The 20080-nt window shown below is 34.7% G+C and overlaps 4 protein-coding genes and 1 pseudogene across 6 annotated transcripts; 3 read left to right on the top strand and 2 right to left on the bottom strand.

Moving 5' to 3' along the window:
* Positions 1-827: 827 nt before the first annotated feature.
* LOC108846007 (probable trehalose-phosphate phosphatase I) lies at positions 828-3633 on the top strand. Of its 3 annotated transcripts, none has more exons than XM_018619215.2 (12): positions 828-886; positions 984-1216; positions 1290-1430; positions 1584-1655; positions 1761-1856; positions 1982-2038; positions 2154-2255; positions 2332-2409; positions 2521-2590; positions 2803-2873; positions 3017-3109; positions 3188-3633. In XM_018619215.2, the coding sequence occupies exons 1-12, from the start codon at positions 883-885 to the stop codon at positions 3188-3190; spliced, it is 1020 nt and encodes a 339-aa protein (XP_018474717.1). In that variant the 5' UTR covers positions 828-882; the 3' UTR covers positions 3191-3633. The 3 variants fall into 3 exon arrangements, with proteins under 3 accessions (XP_018474717.1, XP_018474716.1, XP_018474715.1); XM_018619214.2 differs by having other exon boundaries at positions 1296-1430; positions 3191-3631; XM_018619213.2 differs by having other exon boundaries at positions 3191-3626.
* A 1382-nt stretch (positions 3634-5015) lies between these two features.
* LOC130510332 (U4 spliceosomal RNA) lies at positions 5016-5089 on the top strand (annotated as a pseudogene).
* Positions 5090-7746: 2657 nt separating this feature from the next.
* Positions 7747-9353, bottom strand: LOC108844454 (uncharacterized). The gene is made up of 5 exons (XM_018617713.2): positions 9204-9353; positions 8537-9095; positions 8401-8454; positions 8147-8325; positions 7747-8044 (listed from the first exon to the last, which is right to left on the bottom strand). The coding sequence occupies exons 2-5, from the start codon at positions 9093-9095 to the stop codon at positions 7955-7957; spliced, it is 882 nt and encodes a 293-aa protein (XP_018473215.1). The 5' UTR covers positions 9204-9353; the 3' UTR covers positions 7747-7954.
* A 2304-nt stretch (positions 9354-11657) lies between these two features.
* Positions 11658-13845, top strand: LOC108846901 (putative ETHYLENE INSENSITIVE 3-like 4 protein). The gene has a single exon (XM_018620085.2). The coding sequence runs from the start codon at positions 12304-12306 to the stop codon at positions 13735-13737; it is 1434 nt and encodes a 477-aa protein (XP_018475587.2). The 5' UTR covers positions 11658-12303; the 3' UTR covers positions 13738-13845.
* Positions 13846-16039: 2194 nt separating this feature from the next.
* Positions 16040-19423, bottom strand: LOC108847199 (MADS-box protein FLOWERING LOCUS C). The gene is made up of 7 exons (XM_018620389.2): positions 19069-19423; positions 17829-17889; positions 17289-17350; positions 17106-17202; positions 16983-17024; positions 16690-16731; positions 16040-16324 (listed from the first exon to the last, which is right to left on the bottom strand). Exons 1-7 carry the CDS (start codon positions 19251-19253, stop codon positions 16220-16222), a joined length of 594 nt encoding a protein of 197 aa, XP_018475891.1. The 5' UTR covers positions 19254-19423; the 3' UTR covers positions 16040-16219.
* Positions 19424-20080: the final 657 nt, after the last annotated feature.

The following is a 20080-nucleotide window of genomic DNA, read 5'->3' as shown; positions in this document are numbered from 1 at the left end:
ACTCATGGTGTATAACATAAATTAACACACACTTATACCCATAGTCCATAAATATTATCCTCTAATTCATATATATATATAGTTTATATGACTATTAATATATTATTTTTGTTCAAATGTGTAGCAATATAGCACTCAGTAGCAGTGTTTATATTTGCATAAGTAATTGATCTCTACTGTTTATTTTATTGTTTGTTTTCTTTTGATCCAATGCACCAGTTAACCTTAATTAGCCAATAAACTGGACATATGTTTCAGAATTATTGAGATTATGAGAATGAGATTATTTAATTTTGTTTAGTAAATTATCTTTTCTAACGATAAATGTATATCTCATTTTAATAGAAATTGATAAAGCTAACATATGAAGAAGAAGTAGGGTATATGTTTTCTGAAATATTCATCTTATATATGAATGTGTCTTAGTCATAATAAAAACCAAAAAAACATGAAAACCAAACTTTAAAAGAAAGCTTCTAACAATATATCTATGTCGAAGAACAATTATAAGGAAATCGAGACTAGTATAATTTAAAGGTAACTGAGAACACCAAGAAAACGATCTTGTATATGTGTGTTTGCGAAAAAAAAATCATTAAATAAATATGAAAGACGAAATTGGATGAAAGTTTATTTTAAAGTCAAAGATTCTGTAGCATGAAAATGAAACAAGATATAAATTAAATTTCCACATAGATATACATTATCAAAAGTGGGACCCTGAAACATTTTTAGGCCCACTGAGTCCCACCATGGCTCGAGTTTTGTAGGTCCCACTTTTTGCCTTCATTCTCCTACATAAACTAACTCACAGGACTGGAAATAAACACACAAGTTCATCTTTTTCTTTCTTCTCTCCATTAAACTCAATCTATCTTCATTATGGGTAAGCTTTGGTTGTTTCATTAGCTTTCATCTCGACATAACCTAAATAATATATCTCTCTTCTCGGTAACCAATCCTTTATACACTGCTTGTCTCAGTGAGTTTTGTCGTGGAGAAATCACAAAGAATGTCAGCTAGTCAAAACCTCGTATCAGAGGCCACAAGGTCTATTATCTCATTACCCAAGAAAAAGCTTCTCAAGAACCTCGAAATCATCAATGATGGCGAGAGAATCAACGCTTGGGTCGATTCAATGCGAGCTTCTTCTCCTACTCATCTCAAATCACTCCCTTCCTCCATCTTCTCACAGCAACAACTCAGCTCATGGATCGTAAGTAGTCTCCATGATAACTTTCTTTCACTAACCCTAAATGAGTTATAACTTTTTGTTGTGTTTCCAACAGATGCAGCATCCTTCAGCACTAGAAATGTTTGAGAAAATAACAGAAGCTTCAGGTGGGAAACAAATCGTCATGTTTCTTGATTATGACGGTACTCTCTCTCCCATCGTTGATGATCCAGACAGAGCTTTCATGTCAAGCAAGGTTTAGTTTTAATATCACATTAATATTTTTTTTTGACAAAGGGCTTTCAAATTTAAAATAAAACGATTAATATTAAAGGGCTTTCACATTAATATTTTTGACCTAATCTTTTTAAATCTCTGTGATTAATCGCATCTTGATTGCTATTCTCAGATGAGAAGAACAATAAAAAAACTGGCGAAGTGTTTCCCAACTGCTATAGTTACTGGTAGATGCATTGACAAGGTATTTTTTTTTTTAGGTATTTTTTTTTACTTGTCATTTTACCCATATTTTTTAATTTATTTATGAATGAATAATTAATTTAACATACTATATTTTTTTTCAAAGGTGTATAACTTTGTGAAGCTAGCTGAGCTGTATTATGCTGGAAGCCATGGCATGGACATTAAAGGGCCAGCAAAAGGCTTCTCCAGACACAAGAGGGTAATTTCAAATTGCATAATTAATTGATAAAATTAAACAATAGTACTTTTTATTTTTATTGTAATTTATTTTACTTTATTTTTTATCAAAATTATATTGTCATTTAGTTATTCACTTTTGTTTAGGTTAAACAGTCTCTTCTGTACCAACCAGCCGGTGACTATCTTCCCATAATCGATGAAGTAAGACATCACGACAATTTTTTTCTTTTTTTGTCTTCAGACATCACGACAAATATACCTGTCACTTCAGTGTTTGGTTATGTAAATTAACATTGCATGTGCTCACTTTTTGTAGGTCTATAGACAACTCTTGGAGAAAACCAAATCAACTCCTGGAGTCAAAGTAGAAAACCACAAGTTTTGTACTTCTGTGCACTTCCGTTGCGTCGATGAGAAGGTAAAATCGAAATCATATTAAGAGAAAAGTTCCATTAAGGAAAGCTAACAGTAAAATGGAAAACATAATAATCCAGAAATGGAGCGAACTGGTTCTACAGGTTCGGTCGGTATTAAAGGAATACCCTACGCTTAAACTGACCCAAGGTCGAAAGGTATGACATGATATTTCTCATCGGTCATCAAGATATATATACTTACAAGAAAGTTGTGATATATAACAAGGAGTGTAAATAATCTAAATATGTTTCGGATATAATCAACAGGTTTTTGAAATACGTCCTATGATTGAATGGGACAAAGGAAAAGCTCTTGAGTTCTTGTTAGAGTCACTTGGTGAGTGCTTACTTGGAGTACTTTTTTTCTACATCTATAATTAAAAGTTTAAAACAAAGCAATAAGTTGTTTTGTCCTGTCTTTATATGTAAAATTATCTTTTATCCACTAATCACTTTTCATCATCAATATGCTTCTCATTTCACCTTTTAAGAATTTGATACAATCAACTAAAAGATCGAATTTAATTTTAAACCTTTTGACTACGACAGGGTTTGGAAACTCTAATAACGTTTTCCCGGTTTACATCGGTGATGACCGGACCGACGAAGATGCATTTAAGGTTTACCAATTATTTTCCTCAATTAGCTAATATTTCATAAAATATGCATATCCTTTTCTAACAAAAATATAACATATCCATACAGTTATCTAAATTACAACACTATTACATGTGTTGATTAAACTTTTTGCCACGTAAATTAGATGCTACGAGACAGAGGTGAAGGCTGTGGCATTCTTGTCTCCAAATTCCCCAAGGATACGGATGCTTCGTATTGTTTGCAAGATCCGTCCCAGGCAAGTCCACACGCACACATAAGTATTTCGCAGTAAATGGCTTTCTACACGTGCTAACTTTCTTAAAAACAAAATCAGTAGGTCATGAGTTTCTTGCGACGATTGGTGGAATGGAAACAAATGCAGCTTCTGACGTGAACCAAAGTGTCAGTATACAATTAGCTAAGAGTGTGAAGGGGTTTATATATAATAAATGAGCTTCTGACGATCGATCTTCGAATAGTTAATGCAACCAATATGTAAATGGCTAACCTTTTTGATCATCACAAACCTTTCTTTGAACGTTGTATAAGGATAGCACAATGTCTCAATATGCCCCCCTTAAGTTAATTTCTTGTTCATCACATTTTTTTTTTTCTAATGAAAAGGATGAACAAGAAAAAGGACACTTTGTTTCGAATGGTTTTAATAAGTTGTAATTATCTTCGTAAACGTAATATATATATATATATGTATGTGTGTGCTTAATAAAGAAAAAGAAATTGTATTATGTGTGTTGATGTATGAGATTTGTCCCACTTTTCGTACTTGTATACTGACACTTTGACACATCCTCGTGGGTCCAGCCGTCCAAGTGAAACTAAATTACTATAGACAACAAACTTAACCTAATTAACACGGATCGAACCAAGAATTAGCACTTGCATTCTTGCTCGTTGTAGCAAACATTTTAGGAAGGTTGTAACAATTTTTATTTTCTAAAAATTTATGGACATTTTTCAATGTAATTTTGTAAAGAAAATTTGTGAGTTTTAATTCAATGTTTCACTTCGCTATGTTCAACATCATCCTCAATAGCAAAGACAAACTCTGGAAGCTAGGAGATCTTATTTTGTTTTTATTGTTGCTTTAGGTTAAAAAAGTCGTGTTCCTCTTCGTGCTTGTCCTTTGGCCCTCATTACGAACGCTCGATGTAGTTCTTATTTGCTGGTACAGAACAAATTTATTATATAGTATTGTAGCAGACATATAGTTGGTTGAAATCATATTCAAGATAATTAATATGATAATGTTACACTTTCAATTTCCTGTGTGAGTTTTTTATGGATGATGATTTTCTATTTTCATATTCTTATGTTATGATTAGCACTTTTAGATGGGCAATATGTAATTTTTCATATTTTAGAGGAATTTTATGTGTGTAATTAAATGTTAAGATATTTTGGAGGATTGTGTTCTATTTGCTCTTTCTTATGATCTGTAATTCCGTTTGCAGCATTATGTGAAACATAAATCTCTCATCTAATGTTATTCAATATACTAATCGCGTAAGAAATAGCCACGATATATAGTGTATCTCGTTTCTACTAGAATGTTTGACATTTTAGTGTATTTTTTATAAGATAAACCTATAAAATTTTCTTTGCCTTCTTGCTCCAATTGTCCGCACGCTATTCAACCATAAAACTATAGAAGAGTTAGGCAAACTAATCCACAAATAGATAAGTTTCTGCGTACATGTCAAGCCCAATCTTTGACTTCCCTGTATGTTAATTTCTATCTATACTCGAATTAGTAGTTACGTCTTTTGGAATCTGACAGTGGGAACGGCATATAGAGATAATACACATATTATGTATATGTTTGAGTGGCTATGGCATCATCAGGTTCAGGTGCATGCACGCAGTCTCTGTGAAAGCTGAGATCTGTATTGAGAGTCATGACTATACGTATAGTGTCATAGCAAATCAATAATAGTGGATGGTCATTATGGTCAAAGCATTTTGTCCATAGCTTTAGTGTGTATAATGCGACTAACCATCACAATAAGGCTGCATGTGTTTTCAAACCCATCTGATGTAGACATTTCACAAACTCACAATATTTATTTTCTCTACATGAATTCTCATTGTCCTTGTTCTAGAACTTAATTTATAACTCTAGAAACCCATAAATTTGTATTCATATCTTTGTGCTTTGGGGCAATGGCGCAGCTAGTGATGTACTAACAGAGGTGCGTCTATTGCTGGTTGAAAATGTGTATTTAGATATTTAACCATACATGCATGAACCATATACCACATAACTAAATGATTATATGATGAACTAGAAAGCCCTCACCGTTACATATTTGTAAAAATAAATCAAAATCTTGCTAAGCTTTTAAAATACAGCAAATATAAACATAATGCAATTCTTGAACAGAATAGTAGAAAATCATCAAACTTTTAAGTTCGAATTCTAACTAACATGGCGTTGGGAATAGTTAATATAGGCCAAGTGGAATCCACTTATAAGATAGTACTCTCTCTGTTTCATAATAAGTATCACTCTAAACTCATTTTCTTGTTACACAAAAAGTGTCACTTTACAATTCCAATGTAAATTATACTAACTTTCAGCTGAAAATTAATTGCAAACTGCATTGATTTTATAAATAATTTTATTTATCTAAAATACTATTGGTCAAAGAGGTATAATTAATTACAATTTATATATATTTCAACAACTTTCTTAATCTGTGTGAAAAATGTCACAACGACACTCTTTAAAAAACGGAGGGAGTAAGTATTAATAGTATATTATTTAAACAGAAATAGAGACAAAACCTAAAAGGGCCAAAAAAGAAAGAATAAAACAAAAGCCGAACACATGGTGAGGGAGGAAACAAAGACAATTAAGACATTTCCAAAGTGTTGTAAAACTACACTCACTTCCTCACTTTTTTCAGAACGTGGAAATATGGATTCCACTCTTTGCTTTCCCTCCGGTCCCTTTCATTGGCTGGCACTTAGCTCTCTAGGCTAACATTAATTAGTTGTTAGCTTTATAAAATTATTCGATTAAGCCTTCAAATCGCAATTATTGGTGATCAGGGAGTCTCTTCACACCACAAATCTCATACTTTATGTATAATGTATTATTAACCACTTTAAATGAGATGCGTCTTCTAGAGTTATGTATAAACAAAATGATTTAATTAAAATAAAATAAAATTTCAAATCAAATGCAAAAGCTTTATATTCGCCCATAATATTGGAATTTTATATATCCGAATATCAATATAGTGTGAATCTTGGCAATAGTAATGATTCACGTGGAGCTCAGATTCAATGTCGATTTTTTATATAAACTAATAAAAGAGGTCCATGTAGACTCTATATCAGTATCATTATTAGCTTGTCACAATTATTATTGGTTTGTTACCGACACGTAAACTGAAAACGTAGGCTACAAACACATGACTACTCTAGATCCATTTATGTAGAGATTGTGATACTTCTGTATAATCCAAAAAAAAGAAAAAAGAAGGGGTTTCTATTATTTCTTGTTATATATATATATATATATATAAAAGTTCTCCTATATATTCTCTTTTCAATTTAAAGTAGTACTATCTTTCATTGTATTTGCATGTTTTCAAAAGTAAATTTTAATAATGGTTTTCGATATATTGACTATTGAGATTTGAGAGCGGGAAAAAAAAAAAAAAAAAAAAAGAGATCTGAGAGCGAAGAGAAGTGATGGTCTTCCCGAGCTCCCATAGTTTTGTAGTTTTGTTAAATGTGTATGCATTGGGGACTGGTCCCTGCTTTGAGGGTCGAGCTTTTTTTTTTTTCTGATCAATAGGGTCGAGCTTTCTATAGGCCTGTCTAGAATCATTAGATCCACTTGCTTTTTCTGAGAAAAAGAAAACATTTTTGGTAAAATTTTCTTGCGTTCTTATAGTGAATGTACTATGCGCTAGATACATATATCTTGAGACGTTTTTATTTTCTGCAACATATCTTGAGACGTTTATGATCTGAATATAATACCGCTGTATTAACCCCAAAAAAAAAAAAAATGTAATACTGTCGTATAGATGATAACATCCTTCGTTTTTTTTTTTGATGATTAGATGATAACATCCTTCGTATTATGCATACTTTCGTTTTCTTTACGTCAATGTAAACGCAATGCAATACATGATTTGTAAGATTTTATGTGTAGTAATATCAAGCATCTTGGAGTTCATTGTTTTTTATTCTACTTTAAAATGTATGTTGATTCTCTTGAAACATTTTATATATTTATTTTAAGAAGATTTGATATGTTCCTCTAACATGAAAAGATAAATTAGATATGGGTATCGTGATTAATATATTCGATATGTTTTGACTAAATGTTAACTACACATACTTTAAAAGAGATGGGATCTCTGCCTAAATCGTGTACCAATGAATATAGTATATGACTAAATAAGTGTCACATGGAATCTCTTGCAAAGGAGGATGCCTTGACAATGGGGAGCCAGATTACTGTATACGTGTCTCCTGTAAGTACTTGAACGTGAATTGTGTAAGAAGTAGACAAACATCTCACATACCCTATATTTTTCCATAACATAAGATCTAACAAATTTTCATTTTATGAGATGTTCAAGAAACTTTGTTAGGCTTGTCCTGTAAATTAGTCCATAACTAAATCTATTGGGCCCAGTTAAGGTTTACTAAGTTCTAGAGAGCCTATAACCAAAATTAACACAGTTCCAATTAACCTAACTTGCAACGTACGTCGAGTTATACAGGACTTTTTTCCACAAATGGGTAGAAAATTATCTGCTATTTTGTTAATTTAACAAAAAAAGGTGTACCTCACCAATTGCAACCTTATACTCGACTCTGATTCAGAGTCGTAACAAAAATAAGACAAAATAGTCAATGCCAAAGGAACACAATTAAGGGAAGAACCAACACAAACAGCAGTTGTCCATACATACGGAATGCAATTTTATAAGCATCTATACATTGCATCGAGATACTACATATATAATTTTCACACGAGCTGCTGCGAAAATTAAAAAAAGGGAAGCTTTTAAAGTCCAGTCCATACAGTGTTTGATCAAGTAGAGGAAAGTACTTATCAGGTGTTGTGCTGAGGTGTTTTGGTTGCTCTCTCCAAATCAATCTTGCAATCTTCTCGCAGATCTTTCATTGTCATAAAGCTATCTTGCTGCAGGATTGGAGTTACACACACATAGAGTAAAACTCAGGTTCAAGGAGTAGTGAAAGAAAAACACTTTGCATTAGAGAACAAGCTTGTCAAAGCACTTACAAGGTGGTTGCTTTCATGTGCGAGGATATCGCCCATGCTAAGAAACAGCGACCTCCACTGAGCCGTGAGATCAGATGCTAGCTTTGCGGAAGCAACAGAGTTTACCAAGGCATGAGGTTTTTCTCTGTTGTCATTCCTTTGAATCAAGCTGCTAGCTACTTTCTGACTCTTTTTCAAGGCTGGATTCATAAAATCAAAAATCATATAACAGTAGATACTCTCAAGAGAGCGTTACATGCAGAAAGAAAACATACCGGATAATCGACCTTTGATGTCCTGGTAATGAAGATCCGACCAGATATACGCAGCTGAAAAACAAATCCAGTTTTTACTCGAAATCAAGACAGATACTTATTGTAAGAGAATAAACCTCAAGACTCACTCAACTACCTTTAAGGCAAAAAGAACAAGAGCAAGACTTTATCAAGTCATCGTCATTCACATTCTCTTCTTCTTCTTCTTCCTTGTTAACAACATTGGAGCATCTACTCATCTCAAACGATCTCACATTCTGACACCTACCCAACTCCTTCCTACCAATCTCAGCATCATCGCTGTTGCTGCTGCTGCTCAACACAGATAAAGCCAATCCTTCATCGGTATTTAACTCCCGTGCACCGTCTCTATCACCAGGCTCAAAGTAGATCTCCTTCTCTTTCAACGGTCTGGAAACCTCCACCATAGCATCACGAGATTGTTTGTCCTCAGAGCTACACTTAGAATCCGAAGAAGACTCGTTCTGCTTAACCAAGTCGTCTACAACTACACACAGCCTCTTCGAGAACTCTACTCTCGAACCACTACCATCTCCGGATTTCTTAAGTGAAGAATCGCTCGAAATCATCGACGAGATTCCTCTCTTCTTCTGAAGATTGCTCAGATCACTCAAAGCGGTTCGGATCTCTCCCGGTGGCGGTGGTGCTGCTAATTCGCCGCTATCTTCAGTCATCTTCAGATTCACACACACACACACCAGGAAATATCAGTAATTTTCCAATTCGAATTGAGATTGAAATGGTGAATTGATCCGAGGAAGAAGTCGAATTTCGAGACTGACCTGGAGAGAGATTGAGAGGATCCGTCGTCGGTGGTGGTTTGATCTGGAAAATTAGGGTTTTTGATTTGGATGAGGCGGGAAGCGTGGGGGGATATATTTTTCCGATCTCGATTTAGTTGAGCGTTTCGAATCATGATTGGGCGTGAAACTCGAGCGACGCGCGGAGGTCCCCACTGCTTACTGAGCTTGTAAGCCCAATGAGATTAATAAGCCCATTATTATTATCTACTTGCCCAACAACAAGCATCTAAATTCTGAAGAAATGGAAAACCTTTATAATTTGGAGGTCTAACACTACACTATGTCATGTATTACTCTAAAATATATTTTCTACAAAACAATATTATTGTATTTCTAATTTCAGCATATATGAATACTATTTATTTTCTCTAAATATGAAAAGTAACAATTTATATTTTATAAATAATTGTAATTGGTTAAAGTATATATTGTTCTATAGTAATGTTTAGAGAGTAATAACTAACAGAGTTGGGGATGTTTTTCCTTTTCAACATTAGCTGCTAAATGGATCTAAATTAACAAATTAATCATAAATGATAGAACTAAACAAATTAATACTTGTCTAACAGTTCTTGAAATTTTACATAGTTGAAAAGAATGTTAAATAGTTTTTTTTTTTGCGAAATGGTAGAAGAGAGAATGTTCTAAATATGATCTAATTATTTATTTTGGGAGGGAGGTTATGTTTACTAATTCAATTGGTTGTAAGCGTAAATAAAATTAATAAAAATATATTAATGGATACCATATAATTTTCTTGAGGTTTATATAAAAAAATAATAAATGGATATCCTTTTCTGGACATCCTTTTTACTAGTCTCTGTTTTAGGTTCTGTATTTGACTCCAGTAATTGTTTTGCTGGCTTTTGTCTCTAGAAGAACTGTTGTTTCTTGCTAGCTTTAAGTTCTGAGAGTACTTAGAGCATGAGTATTGGTGATTTCTTAAGGTATCCTTTAAGCGGGAAGGGACTACGAAACACAAGGACCGAGGAGAAAAAAGGGAGAACATCCTTTATATAAGAGCATCAGTATCCCTAGGGACTCCACAAGTCCCTTAAATCTCTCTTCTTTTTTTTTTCTTTTTTTTCTGGTCATGGTAATCTAAGAGACACTTTTATTTGTCCCTTATATAAGGGATTTTCCCCATTATTTTTCTTGGTCCTCTCCCCTTTTTCCTTAAGGGATGGCTTAAGGGCCTAGGGATATTGATGCTCTAAGGGATGTCCCTTATCCAATCATGAACAAAAAAAAAAAACTTAAGGAACTTCCCTAATTAAAGGATTTGTGGAAGTTCCACCAATGCTCATGCTCTTATTACTCGTCAGATTAGTATCCCAAAATCGTATCCCACTCTTGTATGTTTCTTATGATCAATGCAATTTCCAGTGTGAAAAAAAAAAAAACTTTCGCTTTCTTTTCCAGTTTGTTTGTTTATTGTTTTTTCCCATACTACTAATTCTTAATACGAACACAAAAATTGTACGCTAAAACTGAATACATTTCCTAAAGATATAAAAGACATGTAAGGTGTGAAAAAAAATAAATGTAGAGGCTGCTCTACCGTAGTGCCTTAGGTAAGCTCATACGGCGTCATCTGATCTCACTAATCCCTGAAATCCCTCGCTTACCATGCAAATAAATGAGATTATCCAATTCTTCTTCTCCCACGTCACTCTTTGCGACGTTTATAACCTTCTTATATACAACACAGGAAAACGGCCAAGTCCAATCAATCCAAACATATATTTAGGACTTTGTACTCAACGTATGAAAACTATCTGTTTCGTATTGAAATATAAAAATTCTAGTTATTATTATACTTTATTATAATGTTGAAGTCAGAACTGGCCACTATCTTACCATTACCATGGACACATGCGTCACCAAGATTATTTTAGTACCCATGGTTTCTAATAGAATCACAAGACATTTCTACGCTTTTTTGCAGAATATGATCGGTGATAGATCAGAACTGTCTTTCGTTTTTATTTTAATCAAGTCGGTGCCCATCGACTTTGATGCCATGCATGATGCAACTGAAGAAAAATCCTAGTAACCTATGGCCTGGGTATAACTCTTGTCCACCTGAAATAGATATAAATATCTACGCCACAAAATTCCAAACTTTGACAACTTATGTTTAGCTCATACCAAATTAGGAAATCTCGACACGTCCTCCATGCACATGCACAACCTCCTTTACAAAAAAAACATGGTTAATCTTCTACATGTGCGTTTATAATCTATAACATCTATATAAAGGCACTCAATCTAAGAAAAATTGGTCGTGTTACATAAGTACAGACAACAATTTCAATCAACGTAAACTATACTAAGAAAAAAAGATAAGATGATATGATTATTAAAAAGTCCTGGACTAAAGAGCAAAATTGTAACATCCCGAGTTGTGATATGTGAAAAAGCTTAAGAGAATTGATTTGGCTACCTATATCACCAAAGTTGATTTACCTTTTCCGGAGTACATTCTGAAAGAACTCCAGAGTTAAGCGTGCTTGAGCTGGAGTAGTGGAAGGATGGGTGACCTATCGGGAAGTGATTCGCGATAGCGTGCGAGTGAGGCCAAAGCACGAGGAAAGGTCGGGTGGTGATTGCAGGGTCAGTAAACAATGATTTCGAACCTTGGAAAATTAACGACCGACCGTCGGATGGGATGGGGCCCACGGGCCGAGAGAGCGGGCGTGGGTGGCCCATTAGCCGTGGGCGGTCGGGACGTTACAAGTGGTATCAGAGCTGGTTAGCCGTCTCAGTTCTGACCTGAGAGGCGTCTTGAGACCTGTCGTGGGGCGCAACGAGGACGTTGCGTTCTTTGAGAGGGGGTGAATTGTAACATCCCGAGTTGTGATATGTGAAAAAGCTTAAGAGAATTGATTTGGCTACCTATATCACCAAAGTTGATTTACCTTTTCCGGAGTACATTCTGAAAGAACTCCAGAGTTAAGCGTGCTTGAGCTGGAGTAGTGGAAGGATGGGTGACCTATCGGGAAGTGATTCGCGATAGCGTGCGAGTGAGGCCAAAGCACGAGGAAAGGTCGGGTGGTGATTGCAGGGTCAGTAAACAATGATTTCGAACCTTGGAAAATTAACGACCGACCGTCGGATGGGATGGGGCCCACGGGCCGAGAGAGCGGGCGTGGGTGGCCCATTAGCCGTGGGCGGTCGGGGCGTTACAAAAATGGTGGAGGTCGAAGAATTAGAACTACTTAGTCCAGCTGAAGAAGAAGAAGAAGACATAAGCTACGATGATCTCAAAAAACGCATGTGGAAAGACCGAAACCTTATGGAAAAGCTCAAGCAGAAGAAACGAGACAACAAAGACGTCGTTTCTTTGGCATCGCACCGAGCAGAAGCTTCACGGCGCAAGAAGATGGCTCGTTCACAAGACTCGGTGTTGAAGTACATGATGAAGATCATGGAGGTGTGTAAAGCGAAAGGGTTTGTCTACGGTATCGTACCGGAGAAGGGTAAACCAATAACCGGTTCTTCAGATAGCTTAAGACGTTGGTGGAAAGAAACCGTTCAGTTCGACCAAACCGCTCCAAACGCTGTCACTGATTACTTAACACTCGCGGCTGCTGCTGCTGAGCTTATCGAGAAAGAACCGTCGAGTCTATTACACATGCTCCAAGAGCTACAGGACACGACTCTAGGGTCGTTACTATCAGCGTTAATGCAACACTGCGTGCCGCCACAACGGCGGTTTCCATTAGAGAAAGGAATCGCGCCGCCTTGGTGGCCGACGGGGACGGAGCTTTGGTGGGGAGAGCAAGGAGCGGCTCACGAGCATGGTGCGCCGCCGTATCGTAAGCCACACGATTTGAGAAAGTCTTGGAAAGTTAGTGTTCTGGCGGCTGTGATTAAACACATGTCGCCAGATTTGGGAAGAGTGAGACGTCTCGCGAGGCATTCGAAATGTTTACAAGATAAGATGATGGCTAAAGAGACCGATACGTGGTCTCGTGTGTTAAGCCAAGAAGAGGCACTTCTTAATATCAAAGACCTCAATATCTCAGAAGATCAAGAAGCTTCGGGGTCCAAGACGACCAAGAGAAAAGGTGATTTTATGGAACCGTCCAATCGTGTTTACACTTGCCAAAACTCGAGCTGTCCTAAGAGTGATGCGAGTTTTGGATTCATAGACAAGAAATCAAGGACGGGCCATGAGATTCAATGTCTCAATAGGTCTGCGACACAAGAACCGGGGCAGATAGCGGGAGATATGATCTCCATGCTTGTAACGTCCACTAATACGACTAGTGAAGATGATTACAGTGTGAGCTCGAGAGGTGATGATAGCCACTGGATGGATTATTTATGGTTCGAGAGGATGCAACACGAGTTTAATTCCTCTAGGAGCTTCGACGAAGACGATGATACTGCGATTGTTTTGAACCAATCCCCGGAATCTAATCAATCTGACAACGTGTGCCAGAGTACCTTTTCAGTTTGGGATATGGGTTGTGAAGACAAAGACATATATATGTTCGATTATTAATCAAGCATGTCACCTTGTGTACTTTGAGTGTATCCAACTCAGAAAATTTCCGTACTTGTATACTCTCGAGTTAGCACTATCCACCAATACAATTGAATAATTCTTAAATCAAGCTTTACTAAAGTAACATTCCCTCTTTTTCAAAATACTTAAAAGTTATTTTTTATTTTTAAAATATGATCAAAAATACAAATTTAAAACTATTTAATTAATTGTAAAATACACAATAAAATATCATTGGTTATACATTTTTTAATAAAGTAGAAAATCACATTAAAATCTAAAAACATCTATTTTAAAACGAAAGGAATATTATTTATTAGAATCACTAGTTAAAACCGCCTTATCTCTCCCTCCACTCATTCCATTTAGTTTTGAGATGTAGCATGTAATTCCTAATTTATTTTGTTGAATTTTTAAATAACCAGCGAATTGCTGACGAGGCATATATGGTACATCTTAGTGTTAATTCTGTATAAGTAATAACATATATAAATAGAATAATTTATTCTTCATTACTAATAGCGGTCCTGGGCTAGTTATGAAATGTAATTTTCGGTCATTTTTCAGCTCACATGGTTAAAAGTTAAAACAGCTGAACTTTTACTCAAAGATAGTAAATAGTAAGTTCAATACCACTCAACAGCCTTTTTCAGGGCTGGGCCTGTTCATCAACATGAGAATATAAAATTTAAGATTGCAAATTTTAGATGCGTCTTAATAGTTCCATTATAGCTCTAGTGGTTCAACAAACGCAGAATAAACAAACAACTTGGTGGTATGTAGTAATTATCTAAAAATAAATGTGGACAGTTAAGGGATTCGTTCGTGTGGATTATAGATGGAGATAAAGATATATGGAAGTGGTCGGTTAAATATGAACAGTAATGGATTTTAAGAAGGGAAATTCCTTAAAAATACAGAGACTGAATTTTATTTGCTGATAAAATACAAGAACTATTTTGGATTTCCGTTTAATACACGAACTAATTTTTATTGCCAATTAAATATACAAACTTTTGAAATTCGTAGGTTTTACATATCGTTTTAAACGGTATATTTAACGAAAATAATGATGACGTTAATGTTTAATTAAATACGTGATTCATTGTAAAAAAATTATAAAAAATATACGAACTAATTTCAATTTGCTAATAAAATACACCAACTATTTTGGATTCCCAGTTTAATACATGAACTAATTTTTGTTTTCTTTTAAATACACAAATTTTTGAAATTCACAGATTTTACACATCGATTTAGACGATATCAACTATGTTTAACATGACTTAGACGACATCAACTATGTTTAACAGAAATGAAAACGATGTTAAACATGTGGTTAAACTGCGAAAGAAAATTTTCTTAAAAACCCTCTCGATAGATTATATTATTAGTTGTATTCTCTATTACGCTTCCATTGTGTAAATTAGCTTGATTGAATCATTATAACTGGAGTCTAATCGAATAATAAGAATCATAAACACATAAATGGGGATCGACTACACTTCTAAGCGATATAAAAAAAAATCAAAGCGAAGAAAGAGAAAAGAATTATAGTTTGGAGAATAAAAAGAAGTTGAAACAGATTAGAGTGTCAAACTTGAATTGTAACTAACTTGAATTATGGCTCAATTGATTTGGAAGTTTTTGGCTGAAGGTGAGCATGTTTTCATAGTTTAACAACAACTTCTATTACGTCGTCTACATTGATGTGTAAAATCTGCAAATTTCAAAAGTTTGTATATTAAACAGGAAACAAAAATTTGTTCGTGTATTAAACGGGAATCCAAAATAGTTCATGTATTTTATTAGCAAAAAAAAATAGTTTGTATATTTTTAAGGAATTGTTTTTTCAAAATTAAGACACATGTTTAATTAAATGTCAACATTGCCGTTATTTCCGTTGAACATAGTTTGACGCCGTTTAAAAAGATGTGTAAAATCTACGAATTTCAAAAGTTTGTGTATTTAATTGGCAACAAAAATTAGTTTGTGTATTAAACGAGAATTCAAAATAATTTATGTATTATTAGCAAATGAAATTCGGTCCGTATATTTTTAAAGAATTTTCCTTTTTAAGAACTAAGCCATATAGAGCCAAATAAGACCGACTCGGACGCGTAAAAAAACCATGACAACCTCTATGCGTTTTGGATAAATACAAATGATACGAATACAAAAAGGCAGAGAGAGGGCCACGTCTCCGTTGCAAATCAGGCGGCAGGCTTCTTCCCCATGAAGCAAAGAAGAGAAGAAGAGCACAAAAGCAAACGACTCACTACAATTCTCTCTCGACGAAGGTACAAAGATATTTTTATTTTTTTATTTTACTTATATCTAACATAGAAGTACACACACAATCTCTCAGCCAAGGGAGTATTAAGATATACAACGTGCACCCTTCAAGGGGGACAACAACAAAGCTTATTTGTTTAGTTGTATGTTTTGGATTTTTAATCTGAGCCCCGTCTAAAGGTGGCTAATTAAGCAGCGGGAGAGTTACCGGAAGATTGATGTCGGATATTTGTGCACGTGACATCTCCATATTATCAGCTTCGGCTCCCGCAAGATTGTTCTTCTCCATCTACAAGATAATTACAGGTCAAAACTCGAAATCACCATATCCACTTTTCTCTCTCTTTTTTTTTTTGCTTATATAACTTATTGATATTATTTTCATACCAACCATTAAAATACATAGCAACCCTGGCTTGCAAACTTTTTTTTTTCTTTTTTGAAAAAACTGGCTTGCAAACTTGCAAATTATGGTTTCCATTTTCTAATATTCTCAGCAAAATAGACTAATATCGGCATATAGAATAAATAAACCAAATCTATCCAAAAATAATACTTCAAAACTGCAATATCTATTATATATGTATATATGTGTGCAAGTATAAAAGTGCTTACTGGCTTTTGCATATTTATAAAGAAAGTAACTCTCGTTACCTGGCTAGCCAAAACCTTATTCTCTTCTTCCAGCAGCTTCTCCTGTATTTGAAGGACAAACATGTTCATAAATTATTTATGATAAATAACCAAGTTTGTAAACCTAATTTCAGATTTTGGTATCCAAAACATTTGCATATCCCTGATAGACAATATATTCATTATAAAAAAGTTTGATGTAGACTTGCGAGCTCATAAAGCAAACTTAGAGAAACTAACACAACACAAAAATATTTTGAGGCTCTCAACACTAGAGAGGATAATCTAAAGTGCTATAGGATCATATATCTAACCTTTTCTTTGAGGCTATCAACAAGCTTTAACATTAGTTCTGTCTGCAACAAAATTAAATATGAGTGAACACTCCTTCCAACAAACAAAGGAAGAAAAGAGAAGACAATATGGAGTCAACGTACCTTCCTAGCTCTAGTTAGAGATAGGGCAGTCTCAAGGTGACCCTCCAGCTGAACGAGGGTGTCCACGCTTACACCAACGTTTGATTCCACAAGCTTGCTGCATATATATGCACAGATTTACAAGAAACCCTAATACCTTCATATGAAAGGAGGATATGATAAATAGTCTCAGTTAGTACTAACCTTTCCACAAGTTCGAGTAACTCATTGTGTGAACCATAGCTCAGAGATTTTGACTGAAGATCCTGTCCATGGAGAAGGGATATAAGAGGGGTAGAAGACAACGGATTTGAGAAATTTGACATGCACGGGATCATTCGGCGAACTAATATATACCCCATAGGTGGACCAATAGTGATATATATACCTCTATCTATCTCCACGGTTTTAAGGTGCTAAACATGTCTACATATGTAGATCTCCACAGTTTTAAGGTGCTAAAGTTTAGCTAAACATGTCTATATATGTTTACCAAAAAATTACTGTTAAGGGAGCATCAGTATCTCTTAACAACATCTTCTATGTCGAGGAAAACATCTGATAACTACAGATCCAAAATAGAAACGATATGCGCAACGTTAACTGCGCATGAGCCAATGCCCACAAAACGCAAGCTGAAAGTTGAAGCTATGGGTTGGCTCTAATCAGTATATATATGGAGCTCTCTAAGCCTTATATACTCCTTAAAACTGCAGGAGGAAATAATCAAATTGTTTGCATTACCTGCAAGGCTTTAAGATCATCAGCATGTTGTTTTCCATATCGATCAAGGATCCTGACAAGGCTGGAGAAGAAAAAACAAAAATATTGTTAAGAACAAAACTACTAGTTAACCACGGAAACACAATTGGAATCTATGAAACATCAGAAGAGATTTTTTTTTTTACTGTTAATTTCCCGGCCCCTAAGATTAGCTAAAACTTCAGAAAAAACTGTAGTAATCATGTTCAAGCAGCGGCACATTTGAATTACCACTTCTTAATTATTTTTAGCATCCTCTGATGCTTTATAAGAAATATTTACATCATAATCGAATATGCACACAAAGATTGTGATTGAAGAATAGAAATAGATACATTATCACATAAATAGTGTAGCATATGTGCGGTAATTAAGTACTAAATGTGAGGCTGAGTTTTCTTAAGCCTAACAAAATTTCAAAACTACTATCTTATAAATGTAATTAAGAATAAATTAGAAAATTTACAATTTGTATAATCTCGAAGTCATAAATCCATGTTAAACAGATAACATTTTTTTGAAGATCTGCAACTATCTTTTAGTCAATAGCTGCACAATGTCGCTTACATTCAGATCAAAACTCTTGATCTACTATTCACTATTCAGCATCATGAACCCTATATCGATTTTATAGATCTCTTCGAAGTGCAGTGGACTGCATTGCACAAAAATCTGACAGATCCAACTATTTTAATTACTCTAAAACAGAAACGCAAATAAATAATCACTATGATAAAAAAATCAGTAATCGATTATTCTCATAAGGAATCCCTAGCTAAAGACAACCAACAACTGATGAACTAACAATCAAAGACGGCTTGAAACTTCACTAGACAACATCAAGTATGCATCACAACGTTTCAGAAGGATCTTGGAGGACATGCAAATTTTTACAAACAAAATAAAATCCATGCAGAAAAATCAAAAGAAGAAAAAAAAAGAGAGAAAAATGAAGAAAGTAAGAAGGTTTAGCTCATCACGACCTTGTTCTTCCTCAGATTTGGTTATCTCATGTATATGGCCATAGAAGAAACAAAAAAAAAAGCACATAATCGAGAAATCCACAAGTGATTTGTCGGAAAAATCAAAGTGTCTTTTAATTATCTTATTATATTTTAATTATTTTATTATATCTTTAATTATTTTATCAGAAAAGTGAAGAGAAAGTAAACAGAAGCTCAAAAGGCAAATAAAGGGAGACACCGAAGAAGAGAAGTCATACTTATCGCCGGAGGAGAAGCTGTAGAGCTTGCCGGAGGAGGAGACAACGAGAAGAGCAACGGATGCATCGCAGAGAACAGAAAGCTGACGAGCTTTCTCAATGAGACCACTGCGTCGTTTGGAGAAGGTAACTTGTCGGCTACTTTTGTTCTCAATTCGTTTGATTTCTAGTTTTTTTCTTCCCATGGCTTCAGTCCCTTCTGTCTCCGAGAGGACTTCGTGCCCTAATTTGATCCGCAGGTTCGGCTCAAGTGGCCAGAGATACTCTTTAGCATTCTTCTTTTATTTTTTTTTCCTTTTTTGTGTGTGTCTACTTTTTCTCGGGCTATGTTTTTTTGTTTATTTTTGGGGCAAACAAGAGAGACGAAAATAAAACATAACGTGAAAACGATGCGTTTCGCCGACGAGATAGCCACGTGTACCGCATGACGCGCATCCTATGGATGCGTTGTGTTGCTCTTGCCTTTCTAATATTTTTTTTTTTGTAAAAAGCCTTTCTAATATGGAACGTTCCATATAGGGGATATATCATATAAGTATACGCTAGCTACACTATACATTTTGTGGCAGAGGAAAATACGATATTAATATTGCGAAAAGTACGTTTACGAATCGATGGGTGAATGTACGGCACGCTTTATATCCAATCATCTCACCCACTTTCCATATTTTGGATAAATGTCAATTATCCTTTTATTTAGATCCATCTATATAAAATTTATACTAAAAATTTGTTTAATTTGTTGTACAACTTTCAACTCATCTAGAACCAGACAAGATAATATCAGTCTGGTAGTTCATGTAAGATCAACGCTAATATTGCAACTATATTTTTATGGATTAAAAATACCATCATACTAATCACCTTCAAAATACACAAATATAAATAGTTTTGAAAATACGAAAAAGCCCAAGAAAAAAGAAGAAGAAGAAGAAGAAGAAGAAGAAGAAGAGTAGGTGAATATATTAAGTGGGCTTAGTATTTGTATGAAAGCCCATTACAGGCCCGTATA

Source organism: Raphanus sativus, chromosome 3 (genome assembly GCF_000801105.2).
Source record: "Raphanus sativus cultivar WK10039 chromosome 3, ASM80110v3, whole genome shotgun sequence".
Lineage (NCBI taxonomy): Eukaryota > Viridiplantae > Streptophyta > Magnoliopsida > Brassicales > Brassicaceae > Raphanus > Raphanus sativus.
Note: the sequence above shows the minus strand (reverse complement) of the source record. Positions and strands in the feature narration are given on the sequence as shown.